Source organism: Trachemys scripta, chromosome 15 (assembly GCF_013100865.1).
Source record: "Trachemys scripta elegans isolate TJP31775 chromosome 15, CAS_Tse_1.0, whole genome shotgun sequence".
NCBI classification, from domain to species: Eukaryota; Metazoa; Chordata; order Testudines; family Emydidae; genus Trachemys; species Trachemys scripta.
This window is the reverse complement of record NC_048312.1, coordinates 31278917-31293666: the sequence shown is the minus strand read 5'-3', so window position 1 is coordinate 31293666 and position 14750 is coordinate 31278917. Positions and strand designations below refer to the sequence as shown.

General features: G+C 51.8%; 1 protein-coding gene across 2 annotated transcripts in view; it reads left to right on the top strand.

Moving 5' to 3' along the window:
- The first annotated feature begins 676 nt into the window (after window positions 1-676).
- LOC117887982 (acyl-CoA dehydrogenase family member 11-like) overlaps window positions 677-14750 on the top strand; it is a 31464-nt gene continuing 17390 nt past the window's right edge. Inside the window, exons 1-8 of one of the 2 annotated variants that reach the window (XM_034790905.1) lie at window positions 678-1140; window positions 6122-6354; window positions 7115-7214; window positions 8807-8924; window positions 9904-10046; window positions 10190-10339; window positions 10580-10674; window positions 14160-14259. In XM_034790905.1, the coding sequence (XP_034646796.1) occupies window positions 838-1140; window positions 6122-6354; window positions 7115-7214; window positions 8807-8924; window positions 9904-10046; window positions 10190-10339; window positions 10580-10674; window positions 14160-14259 (1242 nt within the window). In that variant the 5' untranslated portion in view covers window positions 678-837. Of the gene's footprint in view, window positions 1141-6121; window positions 6355-7114; window positions 7215-8806; window positions 8925-9903; window positions 10047-10189; window positions 10340-10579; window positions 10675-14159; window positions 14260-14750 lie in introns of both variants that reach the window. The other variant, XM_034790906.1, reaches the window with a different exon arrangement.

Sequence of the window (14750 nt, the reverse complement as noted above, 5' to 3'; positions counted from 1 at the left end):
GCTGAGATGGAATGGATGGGGCACACATTTTGTTTCAGCACCCTCTACTGTGGTGAGCACAGTCTCTGTCTTCTCACCTGTGTTATCTGAGGCTCAGCTCTTATTTAGAACCACCTGCTCAGTGCTGGAGCAGCTAATGTCACCAAAAACTACATTGTTTCTTTTGTGTTTTCTGTGACTTGGCTGACCAGCCCAGATCCCTATGCAGGAGGTCAGTTAAATGGGGAATGTGCTACAGAGGCCTTTCCCTTTGTATTGAAGTCAGAGTGGGCTAATCAAATTCATTCCCAGCTATAGAACTCTTACAGGGAAAGATGCAAAAACCTGTGCTACCACAACAGAGCCCCAAGAAACAGGCCAACATGCCTGGGAACAAGTTAATGCTGAGGCTGGGTTTTTGGTTCAGTACCTTGGTGGTGGTGGTATTTCCCCTCTTCATCTCTCTAATTGTGTGTACTTTGTTTATTTGCAGACTATCACATCACATACTATTCTCGGTAGTCCCCAGCTCTGAGAACTTCATGTGGCTTCCCCAGCTCTGGGAGTGTCACAAATAGGCGGGTTCAAATCAGTGATTTGGCAGACAGGCAAGAAGAGCCAGCATAAATGTTGCACACATGCACCCTTATTGGTGCTTCTCTCTTCTCCCTCCCCCTGACCTTTCCTCCACTATGCAGCCAGTAGCTGCTGGAAACCCAACCCCAGAGGGAGGGGAAACAAGAAGCGTTCCTTCCTGAGCCACTGAAGGGATCCTGCGATTAAATGCAGACACAGTCGTGGACTGAGTATTGAACCCAGGGCAGGTCTGAACACCAGCAATTGGACTAACCCACTCTCATGTTTTGCAGGGTCAGGCTTGTCAGTCGCTTACCTACGTGGAGCCCTGGCACCAATCACAAGCTGTGGAAGCTGGGCTGCTTCCTGCCTCAGTGCTCAAAGTTGAGCTGTAGAGGAACCAAGATGTCTGCAGGTCAGAGTCAGAAAGCTGAGACCTGGGACAAATGCACCTTACTAGAGCTGAAGGTGCCCTTTGCCAGGACTGAAATTGGGACCTTTTTCCAAGAGCAACCCAGGATTGGAAACCAGTACCTAGAAGATGCTTTTCTTCAGCGTTACTTGAAAACACACCTGCCATTCCAGGTTTGACCTGTTTGTGTATGTGTTGTGTGTGCAGTACAACCCCCTATTGCTGAGACTGTGGACACCTTTTCAGTCTGTGGGCATTGCAGAGCATAGGTGCTGGAATTTGCAGTGCTGGGAGTGCTGCTCCACCCACTGGCTTGAAGTGGTTTCCATTATATTGAGGGTTTACAGTTTGGTTCAATGGCTCTCAGCACCCACACTTAGGGTGACCAGATGGGATGAAGAAAATATCGGGACACATGGGGGGGGAGTCCCGCTGGCAGAGCAAAAAAAAAAGAAAAGAAGGCGGAGTCCTGCTGGCGGAGCAAAAGCAAACAACCAGGAGTGCGAAATATCGGGACAGTCCTGATTTTATCGGGACGTCTGGTCACCCTACCCGCACTATCCAAATTGTTCCAGCTCTCCTGCTGCAGAGTGAAAACCCTGTATATCACTGATCCCTTAGCTCCTTTATTGCTGAACCATATATCATGCACAGGTGGATTACTGGTGCTTTCTGACTATCCATTCATTTGTCTTGAAGTTGTGATGAAAAATGGTGATGGGACATGAGCATGTTCCAGCAGAAGTGAAAAGGGTTTAACAGAGTCTTTTGGGTAGGTTTGGGTGAGACATGACTCCTCTGTTCTGTTAGGCTATTAATGCCTTCACTGCATGCCAAGCATGGAGTAAACAATCAGGGGCTAAGTTAACCCATGGTAGCCTAACCCAGGATGACTACATTGTTGTGTTGTCATGCCCCCCATCAGCACTGGTGCTGCATCTGGCTCTGACAAACAATGCAGCTATCTGGGCATGTATCCCAGGGTTCACAGCACCATGTCTCTCTGTGCTGCTGTATGCTCACATTTGCAGGATGTTGTGGGACAATTTGTCTGCCTGCTCTGGTAGCTACAGGCTCCTGCACAGACTTGGTAGTGGACATTGTTGTAAAAAAAAAATATATGGAGATATACCTATCTCATAGAGCTGGAAGGGACCCTGAAAGGTCATCAAGTCCAGCCCCCTGCCTTCACTAGCAGGACCAAGTACTGATTTTTGCCCCAGATCCCCTCTCAAGGATTGAGATCACAACCCCAGGTTTAGCAGGCCAAGGCTCAAACCACCAAGCTATCCCTCTCCCCATGTCAAACACCAGAGTTGTGTGAAGCTGAAGAAATGACAAAGCAGAGGAGAAGCGATTGATTTCTGGTCACGGGACTTATGGGAAGGGATTGGAAGACCATCATGTCTTGATTGTTATGACTCTGTTGTCACTGCAGTTACCTCAGGGTAGTAATACATGTAGATAATACTTAGTTCTGCCATGAGTGCAGGGGACTGGACTAGATGACCTAGCAAGGTCCCTTCCAGTCCTGCGGTTCTATGTTAATTGCTACGCTGGGGTCTGATGTAGAGCTCAAGGAGAGGTACCTCACTGTATAGGACTGATAGAGGAGAGCAGATGTGTGAACACAAAGAGTGTTAAGGGGAAGATCCACAGGTGGGCCTGAGTTAAGTCTGCATTGAAGTGAAAATTTCCAGGAGAATAGGCACTGAGATGCCTGCAAACCCTGCTAAGCCATTCTGTTTCTCTTGCTCTTAATTTAACTACACTTTGCGAGCAGGACACTTAAAGAAGTTCCCCTCAGGAGGAAGAATGTGTCCATTTCAGTCTGCCACTGGAATGAATGCTCAGGAGTTCTTGTGTCTGCCCTCCTGCAATATCAGTCACTAGGCTTTGTGTTTGCCCTTGGACAATAAGGCCAGAGCTTGGCATTGTATGGGGTCACTGCAGATGGGGGCTGGATTTGCAGACCTTATGCAGGGTGATTGATGTTCTCTTTGTATCATTGAGCTCAGCTCTGTAGGAATCCCCAGTGAAGTTTGGGGATGGGACAGAGAAGGAATGGGGAGTGTGGCTTATTCCCCCTATAAAAGGGGGCATGCACTGGCTCCACGGGCTATTGTAGTTTTTCAGCTATTGGGGGCCAGATCCTTCCATTGTTACCCATGCTGAGTAGCACTTGACTCTGATTTGTTCCACTGCAAGTCATCTTATTGTTTCTAAAGCTAGGTATTACTCAGGGTGAAAAGGGTGGGAGAATCTGGCCCTCAGTGATTGATCTGAAGCTCTTTCTGTCACTGTTTGGTCTATTCTTTCGCTTGACCCTGCCATAAAGCCATAGTCCTGTGTCTGTAACACTGTAATGCCTGCTTTGGGGATTTGCTTTTTTGACAGCTGTGCCTGTTGCTAAAGAGAAGGATGAGGTGTCACAAAGACAGCATTGCAACAATGCTGCCAGATCAGGTGTATGAACAGGGCCTGAGAAGGAGGATGCCCTGGTTAAACATGAACACCTTCTTTACTGGCACCTGTGGCAAGAATATTTTGAAGCCCCCTGAAGAGCTGATGGATTCATGCTTTCATTCTGATGTGTGTCCCCTGGTGTGAGAGCTCTCCTCTGAAGAGAGAAAGTGGCTGGGACAGTATCCAGCAAATCGCTGCAAGATATTTCATACAGTTACATATTTGGCCACAGAGAGGCAGTGTTGTCCCACTACTGAAAGGGAAGATCCAAGCTTAAAGACCCCTTACTTAATGCAACAGGGGTCTGGTGATTGCTGCATGAGACAGGAAATTGTACAGGAGTGTGTGAAGCTCTGCACGTGCCATCCAAATACCACACTGGAGCCTGAGTCTCCATGCAGCTGTGTTCAGAGGTGATTAACAAAGAATGCTCTTAGGGTGGTGGTGGTGGTGGAAGATCTGTTGATTCCAGGTACTCTATCATGATTTCTGGCAACTGGAAGAAAGTGTATGTTCTCTTTGGCTGCAAAGTCCAGCTGCAATGAAGTCCCCTGTAGCTCCCAGCTGTGAGCTTAAATGTCTTCTTTCAATGCAAAGAAAACATGATGGCTACCATTGAATTTAACAGCCTTCCAGTAGGAGTAGTGGGGCCAAACAACCTAACTAGTCTTAAAATGGAGTTTGATAAGTTTCTCATCAGGATTATATAATGAGGTTGCCTGCAATAGCTGGAATCTGGACTCGGTGACTCAAGAGGTCTCTTCCAGTCCTGTGTTCCTATGTGTGCTTATTGTTGGTGCTGGGGGAGCCCATCTCTTTCTAGGGAAGCTTATTCTGTTTCTAGTGGTGGAAACATATCTGACTGTAGAAGTGATGATACAGATTTGTGAACACTTGGTTTCTGCATTGCTGAGCTTCCCCATCACCGAAAGAGATGGAACTCCTCCATCTCTCTGTAAAATGACCTGTAGCATAAGGGATCACCTCTCTATCATCTCTGTCTTAAAGCATTTCTAACACACCAACCATTGGGCTGTCCGAGCACTGAATACGGTTAAGCACTGAATGAGGCTGTATGGCAGTTAGTGAATTCTGCTTTGGACTAGATGGTTAGTGGATGATCCTAGTGGAAGTGCAGCATTAAGATGCTGCTGGGATGTTATAGTCTATGGTCACAAATGCAGGGGCAGTGATCTCTTTCTACTAGGTGGTAGGCAAAGAGCCTATTAGAACTCTTGGGCAACATCCTGAATTACAAAGCTAATTGTGGCAGGTCCATTTGGAGTGCGTGTAAATTACCAGGCAGGTTGCCGGTCTCTCCCTCCTGGAAGGCGGGGGTGGGGGGCACTGTTACTTGGAGGTGAACAGAGCAGTGCACTTGGGGTTTGCTGCAAGCTCACGATCATGTTTTACCTCCAATGTCCCTGCCTAGTGAGATGCCTGGCAACGTTTGGAGACTTGCTTAGTGAGGTCCTGCTCTGCTTCTCGACTGAGATTAACAGCTACCGAGACCCAGGGCTCTTGCATTTCCAAAGCAAATTCCAGAACAGTGAAGCACATGCAACTTGGATTCTTAGACTGTGCCTGTAAGGCACAGGCCTGTTTAGGGGTCATGGAAGCCACCTGGCCCTAAGAGGCCCTTGTCAGGGGCTGCCTGGGTGCCCCAAGTGTCCAAGGCCACTCTGCCTAGTGGCTATAGTCCCCAGTATCATTGCCCAATGGCAAGAGTCAAGATCCGCTCTGCCTAATGACTGTAGTCCCAAGGCAGGGGGCTAGGGGAACCCAGGCTCACCCTACTCCACTGGGTTCTAATGTAGACCATGTCCGTGGCCTAGGGTCTGGTACCTTTATTTACACCCCCAAGTTACTTCCTATCCCTGGTATCTGTACTTCCATTGGGGTCACAGTGTCTTGGGATCTCTCCTGGCTTCCTCTCTAGAGCTCCTTCCCCTGGTGACAGCAAGTTGTCACCCTTGGCTCCTACAGTTGATGGGCTTCCAGTGACTTGGCTAAGAGGCTCAGTCCCAGCGGCCCCTGTTACCCTAGTACCAGCGTGTCTCACAAGCTTGGCAGTACTTAGCCTCACAACACTTCTGTGAGATAGGGCAGCCTGATCCCCATGTTATAGATGGGAACTGAAGCACAGGGAGAAGTGACTTGTCCAGGTCCACACAGGGAGTCACTGGCAGAGCTGGGAATGGAACCTAGGTTCCCCAAGTCCCAGGCTAGGGCCCAAACTACTGAACCATCTTCCTTTCCTCATCAAATGGAGCGGTAACTGCTCCTTCCTCTCCAGATGGCGCTGGCAGACTCTCCCGCTAGGGTCCCTGTTGTCAGTAAATGAGTGCCTGTGTGCTGCTCTCTCAGGGTCTGGTGGATGGTAAAGCTCTGTTGTCTTCTGGAAAATCCAGAGGGGCAGCCAGGGTGATTTGCTTTGCGAGAGGGGAGCATGGAGGCAGTGTGACAGTGGAGTGACACTCTGATCCTAGGCTAAGAGAGAGGCTGCTGTCCCAACTCGTAAGAGATGCCATCAAAGAGCAGGCCAGAGGGGACAGGATGGGCAAAGAGATGGTTAGTGCCATCCAGGAACAGGTTCCATCCTTTGCTTTGACAGATATTTTAGGGACTGCCTGCAGGTTCCTCACCCCACCGAGTGTGTTCTGAGGTCTCCGTGGGGCTGCCTTGCAGGTGCTGGAGAAGGTGAGTCTGGATCTGGAGAGGTTTGGGGCCCGTGTGGCGGCCGAGATTGACTCTCTGGGGCGTGAGTGCGAGTTGAATCCTCCTGCACTGCAGCACTATGATGCTTGGGGGCGGCGTGTGGACCACATTGTCACTTGCCCAGCCTGGAAGAGGATGAAGGAGATTGCAGCGGAGGAGGGGCTGATCGCTGAGGCCTACGAGAGGAAATACTCCATCTGGAGGTAACCATATGGGTATCAGAACCACTCCACAGTCTCAAGCATGTGCACCTTCTAGGGCCCAATCCTGTGCATGGTGCTGGGCGCCTCTTGCAGGTTAAGCTTCGAAGGTTGATGTTCAGCACATCACAGGATTGGGTCCCCTGTCTTCTCATGGGTAATAAATGCTGTATAGGCAGACTCACCCCTACCCCGCCAGAAAGAACAGCAGTGTTTCTGCCCACTGTAACACACCACCTCATTATCAATCAGTCTTCACTGCCTATAATTTTTCATAATCTTCTATCATGTCACCATGCTCCTTCATTGCTCCGGGGGCCTAACTCACCCACACACTCCAGCTTGACACACACACACACACACACACACTGCACTGGAATACTTGGACATAAAACTGGAATAACACAGGGCTGGATCTGGCTCACCGGTAATTTTGAGGAGCTCCAGCCCCAAGAGAGAGCTCTCAGTTATTACCATGCTCTAGAACTGCACTCATTGCATGCTATCTACCAGGGCACAAGCCTGGGGCTCATTTGTGTCCTGGTTCTACCAGCCTTTGGGCCAGGACTCTGGTTCCTGCTCTCTCTGTCACAAACAGGTTTGGATTGGAGACTGTTCCTCCTCTACTCGCAGAGCTGGGTAGCCCTGATACTCTCCAGTTTTTATGGCTGCACCCACTTCTCTCTCCATATTGGGAACCTTTCTCCTTGCTACAGCTGAATTGCTGTGGGGCATGTTTATCCCTGATTTCTTTTTTTGGTAGCCGTGTGCAACAGGTTGCCAAGCTGTACCTATATGCACCTTCTGCTGGCCTCTTCACCTGCCCGCTGGCCATGACTGATGGAGCAGCTAAAGTCATTGAGGTAAGAAAGCAGCTAGTCATTAATCAGCACAGGCTATTTCATTGCAGGTGTCTGCATTCATTGCAAAGGCAGCATGGCTAGGGTGGACTGGGAGATCCTCTAGGATGGACCAGTTGATTGTGACTGACCAATTGGTGACCACTGCTCTAGCTGTTACTGTAATGCAAATAATAAGTCTTCCAGCCACTTTCATTTCAAGGCCATGAGTCCCTGATTCTCCATTGCCTTGCATCTTGTTCATAGAATATCAGGGTTGGAAGGGACCTCAAGAGGTCATCTAGTCCAATTCCCTGCTCAAAACAGGACCAATCTCCAGACAGATTTTTGCCCCACATCCCTAAATGGCCCCCTCAAGCATTAGAACTCACAACCCTGGGTTTAGCAGGCCAATGCGCAAACCACTGAGCTATCCCTCCCCCCTTCAATCATTTACACTTGGGCAAAGTGGGTGCTAAATGCCATGGCAAGATCCTCAACTGGTGTAATTAGCTGAGCTCCATTGATTTTCCTGGGCTGAGGACTTGGCTGGGTTTGCACAGGTGTCTGTGCCTACACAAGGTACAGAGCAGGGGAGAATCAGGCCCTGAGCTCACCAGCATAGTTTGGCCTTTGTACAGTGAGCAAATAATCCTAAGGGCCTTGTCCTCCCTCCAGCTTGCTGTGTGCTGGTGATGTACATTGTACCCTGGTGCACAGGCTGCTGGGGAAACTCTTGGGCCAAATCTCTAGAGAGGCTGAAGTCAGGGGGAGCTGAAGGCGCTCCCCCTGACGTCAGCACCTCCCAGGACATGTCCCTGTGTAATGGAGTCTGGATCTTATTTCTGTACAATGCTACTGTCAGCCCTCTCCCATGGACACGCTGGGCCATTTCCGAGACTCTCTGCAGCAGTCACCAGACATACAGGGATTCAGGACATTGAAAGATTCCCTGCCCTGGTTGGAGTTTGCCTATTCTGACCCAGGGACAGGTTCCTGGATGACCCTCTGCAGCTTGTGAAGGCAATTGTTTCACAGTGTTTAAGGCCAGAAGGGACCATTAGATCACCTAGTCTGACCTCCTGTATGTCTCAGGGCGCCATCCCCACCCAGAGATGCCTCTATGGAGACTACTTAGACTAAAGCATTTCAATCCTAAATTGTGTGTCACAGTGAGAGAACGGGAGACACTGAAATGCCACCAGTGCCCGAGGCCCTGCAATGGCAGGAAATTGATTAGGTGGGATATGCCCAGGTGGTCCCAACAGGTGATCCATGTGCCATGCTGCAGAAGGAAGTGGAAAAAAACCCCAAAGCCCTTGCCAATCTCACTTAGGGAAAAACTCCTTTCCAACCTCAACTCTGGATATCAGTGTGACCTTGAGCACGTGAGCAAGACCCAGGCAGGCATCTGGAAATAGGATTCTCTGTACCACCTCAGAGAGCTGGGCCAGCCTGTTTGGTGTCCTGTAACTAGCTGTGGCTGATCTCCGATGCCTCAGAGGAAGGTGAAATCCTCTCCCCACCCCCTCTATGAGTGTGGTCAGTGAAATATGTAGATTGCCTTTCTGGATCTTTCTCTCATGAAATTCTTGGTTTTCTTCCCCCCGCAACAGTCTCTGGGTATTTCCGGGCCCCTAGCGAAAGCTTTTGGCCACCTGACATCACGCGACCCCAAGAAGTTCTGGACCTCTGGCCAGTGGATGACGGAACGCAAAGGAGGCTCTGATGTTGGTAAGTGTCACAGGTTGAAAGTGGCTCCAGTGGAAGCGCTCTGTATGGCCGCATTTCTTTAATAACTGACAAGGCCGATAAGACCACAGTAGGCCGTGTTAACAATAACGTAAAACAATTGGGGCTGTTTTCAAAACCATGTAGTGGATTAAAACCAAGGGAAACCATGCATCTGACACCCCCTGCGCCCCCAGATGGTCTGACAATCTCTCTTGTTGCCATCAACACACAACAAAACAGATCTTCCAGGCCACTACCACACACCCACTCAGCTGTCTAGAGCCACGGACCCTCCACAGAGAATGCCCTGCACCCACCTCTAGAAGCTCAGCCCTGAACACAGGCAGCAGAGGTGTTCTAGCCAGCATCTGTTGTGATGGGACAGAGAACTCTGGAAGACCCTGTTTCAAATGCTAGTCCTCTTCTCTTGTTCCCAAGCAAATGTTGGCGATATGGGGCTTTAAGGATGCAGAGAAACCTCAGTGCTGCATATTGGAGACAGAGGACTTTGGGAGGGGAGTGTTCCCCTCAGCAGATCCTGGAAGGTTAGGTGTAATTCCCTGCTGGGAGAAATGAAAGGGCCAGCTGAAGAGTGAACACTGTTGGGCGAGGCAAGACTGCAGGGCTCCTGGGTACAGAGTGCCCGTTGCCATTCTTGGTGGAATGGGAGCCGTGGTAGTGTTGCATCATTATGCCTATAAGTCAAGCTCATTCCTCTCCTATCAGTGCTGCCAGTATTTGCTGTTAACCTGGAGCAATTGGTCTGAGCTGCTAACACTCTAGCTGGGCTCCTTTTCTATGGAGGTGTGAGTATTTCACCCTGGTTGCACTTCACCCAAGGACAGTGAAGAGGATTAGTTGCTGATCCGTGTTTCATCTTGACAGCGCAGAGCAAAGAGGTGCTGCTTAAGCCACAAGCCAGAATTGCCTGTCACAGATGCTTCCCCTAAAGTCAAGATCTTGTGCTCTTTTCTTGCAGCTAGTGGCACAGAGTCAGTGGCCAGAGAGCAGCCAGATGGCACATATTGCCTCTACGGCTTTAAATGGTTTACATCAGCCACTGATTCAGACATGACGCTGACCCTGGCAAGGATCATGGATGCTCAGGGACGTGTAGAACAGGTGAGTTTCCCAGTGGAGCCCGGGAAGGTGGCAGAGAAATTGTTTTCCTCCCCTTCCATTCTTCATCACAGCCAAATACTCCTCATTCAGCCTATGTAGAACTCCCTGCAGTGAAGGGATCTCTCACATGTCCTTCTACATAGGGCTCCAGAGGCCTGTCCCTGTTCTTCTTGGAGGTGCGAGATAAGGAGGGGAAGCTGAATGGCATTGAGGTGCAAAGGCTGAAGGAGAAGCTGGGGACAAGGCAGGTGCCGACAGCTGAGCTGCTGCTGGATGGATCCAAGGCACATCGGGTATGCAAGGGGCAGCAGTGGAGAGATCAGGCGGCTCTCCCCTACTCAATGGGCTGGGCTGGCAGACACACACGGTGACACGAGGGTGGGGCTTTCAAGGCAAAAAGTCAGATTTTTCAGGTGACTGAGGCAGATTGAGATGGAGGGAAGAGTCCATTTCCACCAGCCCATTGACACACTCCGCTTCCAAAGAGATTCCTGGGGGGATTTATTCTAGCCTTTGTTCCTTGATGCTTTCAGATCTCTGCAGAGGGTCGGGGTGTGGCCTCCATTGCCAACATGTTGACCATAACTAGGATCCACAATGTCATCTCTGCAGTGGCTGGCATGAGGAGGTGAAGCCCACATGGATCTCCATGCCCCTTGGGGAGCAGCCAGGCGGACAAAGGGGCTCAGCTTTGCGTGCTGTGGTGGGGCCGTGTCTGGGAGCTAAGTGATGCAGGGAAGTGGGAGGAGAAGGTTGTTTCTATCTCACAACATCCTGGCTTTCAAACTTCCTATTTGCTGTTTTTGTTTCAAGTAGGACTTCCTAATGTTGGCTCAGCTTGTGAGCTGCTTGGGGCAGGGTCCGCCTCTTAGCTCTGTGTTTGTAAGTGCCTACCAGAGGGGGGTCCTAGGCAGTACAGCAGGGCAGATAATAATGTGCAGCAGAGCCTATGCAAGAGGCCACACTTGCTGGGCAACCTCCTGTCTTAAGAGTCGTAAAGAATGCCCCCAAATGTACATTGTTCCCATCAATAGTTCTTCAGGTGAAGAAATGTAAATTGACAAAGCTCCACTGACTTTCCACCCGGGGAGGGCTCCCAAGTGCTCTGCTGTCAGCGGGACATGTAGCAGCTCAAGCTAGATCCTGAGCCACACTGGCTGCTGCTGGTGTTATAGCAGCGCCCCAGGGCCCCAGTCAGAGATGGACAAGCATCCGGCACAACAGGGCACCAGCCACCTATGAATACGTGGGAGCCCAGCTGGATCCAAATGGGGGGATAGTGGAGGTTCCACTCATGTCCCTACTGCTGGGGAGCGGTGGAGAGAAGACACCGCTGTCACCTCCCCCGAGTCAGGGGTGAGGTTGGGAAGGGAGGAGTGCAGGAGCACCAGGGATGAATGTGGCGTGTGCATGCAGGTGTGGGGAGCCAGCAGTGGCTCAGGGACTGGCTGTTTCTCCTACTGGTGTTGCTGGGACAGCCAGGGAGTGCAAGAGAAGGGTTTGTCACTCCTGTCCCTCCTGGTGGGATTGGGTAGGCATGTCAGCATCCACTCAGGGTAGGAGCTCAGGAGGTGGTGGGAAGATGTGAACTAGCAGGTGTGGAGGGAAAGAGCATGACAAACTTCCCAGGGACCTGAGGGATGGTCGCAGCAGAAGCTGGACTCAAGCCCTTGGCCTACCTAGAACTAATCACTGACACTTGTTCTCATTGAGGATCAGGCCAGCATCACCTGAGCAATTCTTGGCTGAGCTGGCATTGAGACTGACATGCCAGAGCCATGTTAGACCTCTCAAAGCATCTACTGGGGCTGGACTGGGGGCCAGAAACATCCTCCAGAGAGACTTTGTGCTAGGACCCAGGCGCTGCCTGTCCCCATCCCTGCCATACGGCCTTGGGGAGAAGACAGCCAGCCAGAGACTCCAGTGGGCATGGGCAGAAGCCACCAAGGCAGGCACCTCTGGACATTCCAGCTAACTCTGTAGGACCTTCGGTGACTTTCTCTGCTCTGTGCTGATTGGTTGTTTGCTCCAACCCTCCCCTTCCCCTTCCCCTCCCTCACCCGTTCTTCCCTTTAGCGGCACTCCATGCCTGCCTCTTATTCTCCTCTCCCCTGCCCCCTCTCTTTCACGGCACTAACATGCCATGTGCTGCTAGTGCACGGCTCATTCGACTGGCATGTTCTGCCTCCTCTCAGCCCGCATCTGTCTGATCTGCTGAGACTGGATGCTGTTCGGGGCAGGGACTGTCCACTACTCAGTACAGTGCCTAGCACAAGGAGCCCCCCTTCTTAGTTGGGCCTTTGGCACTACCATCCTAAGCATGATTACTAAGAACAACCGGGAGCTAGGTGGTGTAATAGAGAGCCTGAAGCACTGGGCCTGGTGCCAGATTTGAGGCCTGAACCAAAGGCTGTAGGCCTGGCCTTGGCAAAAGAATAACACACTAAATATTTATGCAAATACCTTTCAGAAGGCTAGTACGGATACATCCCAATCTTGTACAAGAGCAGATGGTTTAACAGAACAATGAATAGGGATGTTGTGTCTGAGATATCAGGCACAAGGGGAGGTAACAAACGTGTCAAGAAACTGGCAGGGTGGTAGGTAAGTTGTTTGTCTCAGGCTATAAATGTCAGGGTCCCTTGCCTTAACCCTTTGTATGGCCTAGGGGACAGCAGAGACTCTTGCTGCTGACTGAGCCACTCCTTGCCACAGGCACTGGTGTTAGCATACCTGTAACCATGGAGCCAGGGCGCTAGGACTGCAACTTGAGGGCAATACACCAGGCCGAGTGCCTTTGTCACCCTGTGCCTGTGCGCTCTCTTTATAAGTAACATCGAGGTCTGCTAAATTAGCAGGCTGCATGAGCTGCTAGTCCAAGGACAGATGCATTGAGCAACCTAAACAGTATTACCAAGGCAACAGCATTCCAGCCTTCAGCACTTGACAACAGGCAAGTGAGCAGGAAGAGGTTTGCTGGGGTGATGGGGAAAAGTAAGCACTGCTGCGGGTTAGCTGTCTCCTAGGCTGACTATACAGTATCACTTCCATCTGCCATGGCAGGGTTATTCTGCATCCCCAAGCTGTGAATGGCTCAAAGGGGAAGTTAGGAAATGGGTTTAATATATATGGGAATGTAAAAGCTGCAGCCACTAACCCTCCATGCCTAGGGTGACCAGATGTCCCGATTTTATCGGGACTGTCCCGATATTTGCTTCTTTGTCCCGCGTCCTGAACAATGTTTGGTCAGGACACTGGACAAATAAAAAATTTTGCCCTCCCAGAGGGACTCTCGCCCCCCCCCACACCCTTGCTCCGCCCCCTCCATCCCCCATTGGCTCCCTCCCCAAATCCCCGCCCTGGCCCCACCTCTTCCCCAACCACGCAGCATTCCTCCTGCCTCCCAGGCTTGCAGCTGCATGGCAGCGCAAGCCAGGAGGGATGGGGGTGGTGGCGGTGCCTGGATCCTGGAGCTGGTGAGTCAGCTCCGGCACCCTGGCACCGGGCAGGCGGGCAAAGGGAGGGAGACCGGGGGGGGGAGGGGATCAGCTCTGAGCCCCCCGCCGCACCAGAGGGCTCCTGCCCAGCCCCCGGGCCGCTGCACACCAGGGCCCGGGAGAGCAGCACGGAGGCTGCTCCAGTCCTGCAGCCCGCGGGGCAGCGCAGAGCAGGGGTGGGGCCAAATCCCCGCTGCTGCCAGTGAGCCCCGTGCCTCTCCCTCGTGCTCACGGGTTCAGCTCCTTCCCGGTGGGACGTGCCTCCCACCCCCTGGCCTACCCTGGGCACATGCGGCGCACGTCCTGCGCCTCTCCCATTCAGCTGCACTCCAGTGGCTCCTTCCTGGTGGGAGGGAGACTAGGCACGGGGGACGCACCCCACATATGCCCAGGGTGGGCCTTGGGCAGCGGGAGGCGCCTCCCACCGGGAAGGAGCCGCAGCCGCAAGCGGGAGGGAGAGGCGCGGGGCTCCCTGGCAGCAGCAAGGATTCGGCCCGTGCCACCCACCCGGCCCCTGCCCGCTCCGCGCTGCCCCCGCCCGGACCCACTGCGTCCCGATATTTTATATCTCTGATCTGGTCACCCTATCCATGCCTGACTGCCCTTTCGTCCCTAGGATGATTAACCTGGCCAGAGAGTATGCCAGCAAGCGTGTCGTCTTTGGGAAGCTCATCAAGGACCATCCCTTGCACATGCAAACCATGGCCCGGCTGGAGGTAAGGCTTCCTCACACTCAGCTAGCTCGCTCGCTCACTCAGACCGCAAGGCAAAGATTCACCACTGCTGCAGGGAGCTGTTAATCAGCGAGGCCACCTGCCACAGTTGTTCATAACCAGACTGGTCAGAGCTCTGTGGAGTTTTGTTACTGACACTCTCAACCCTGCTTTAGGCACAAGGCTGCCAGAACTGGCTAGTATCGATCCATGGCACATTAGACAGGGATGTGACACGTACTCCAGCAGGATTTGAGCTGAGCTGAGCAGGGATTCAGCCACTCTGCAGGAGCCTGGATTTGCTCAAACAGCAGACAGGTGCAGAGCTATTCCTCCTAGAAGTACATGGATGCCCATGTAACCTAAGCGCATGTTATACCTTGCCCTTGGGCATGTAATTGAGCCTGGGACCTCTGGATCTCAAAGCATGAGCCTCAGAGGCCTGAGCTAAAAGACCCAGCTCCATTAGCCCAGGCCATAGCAGGCTCATTAAC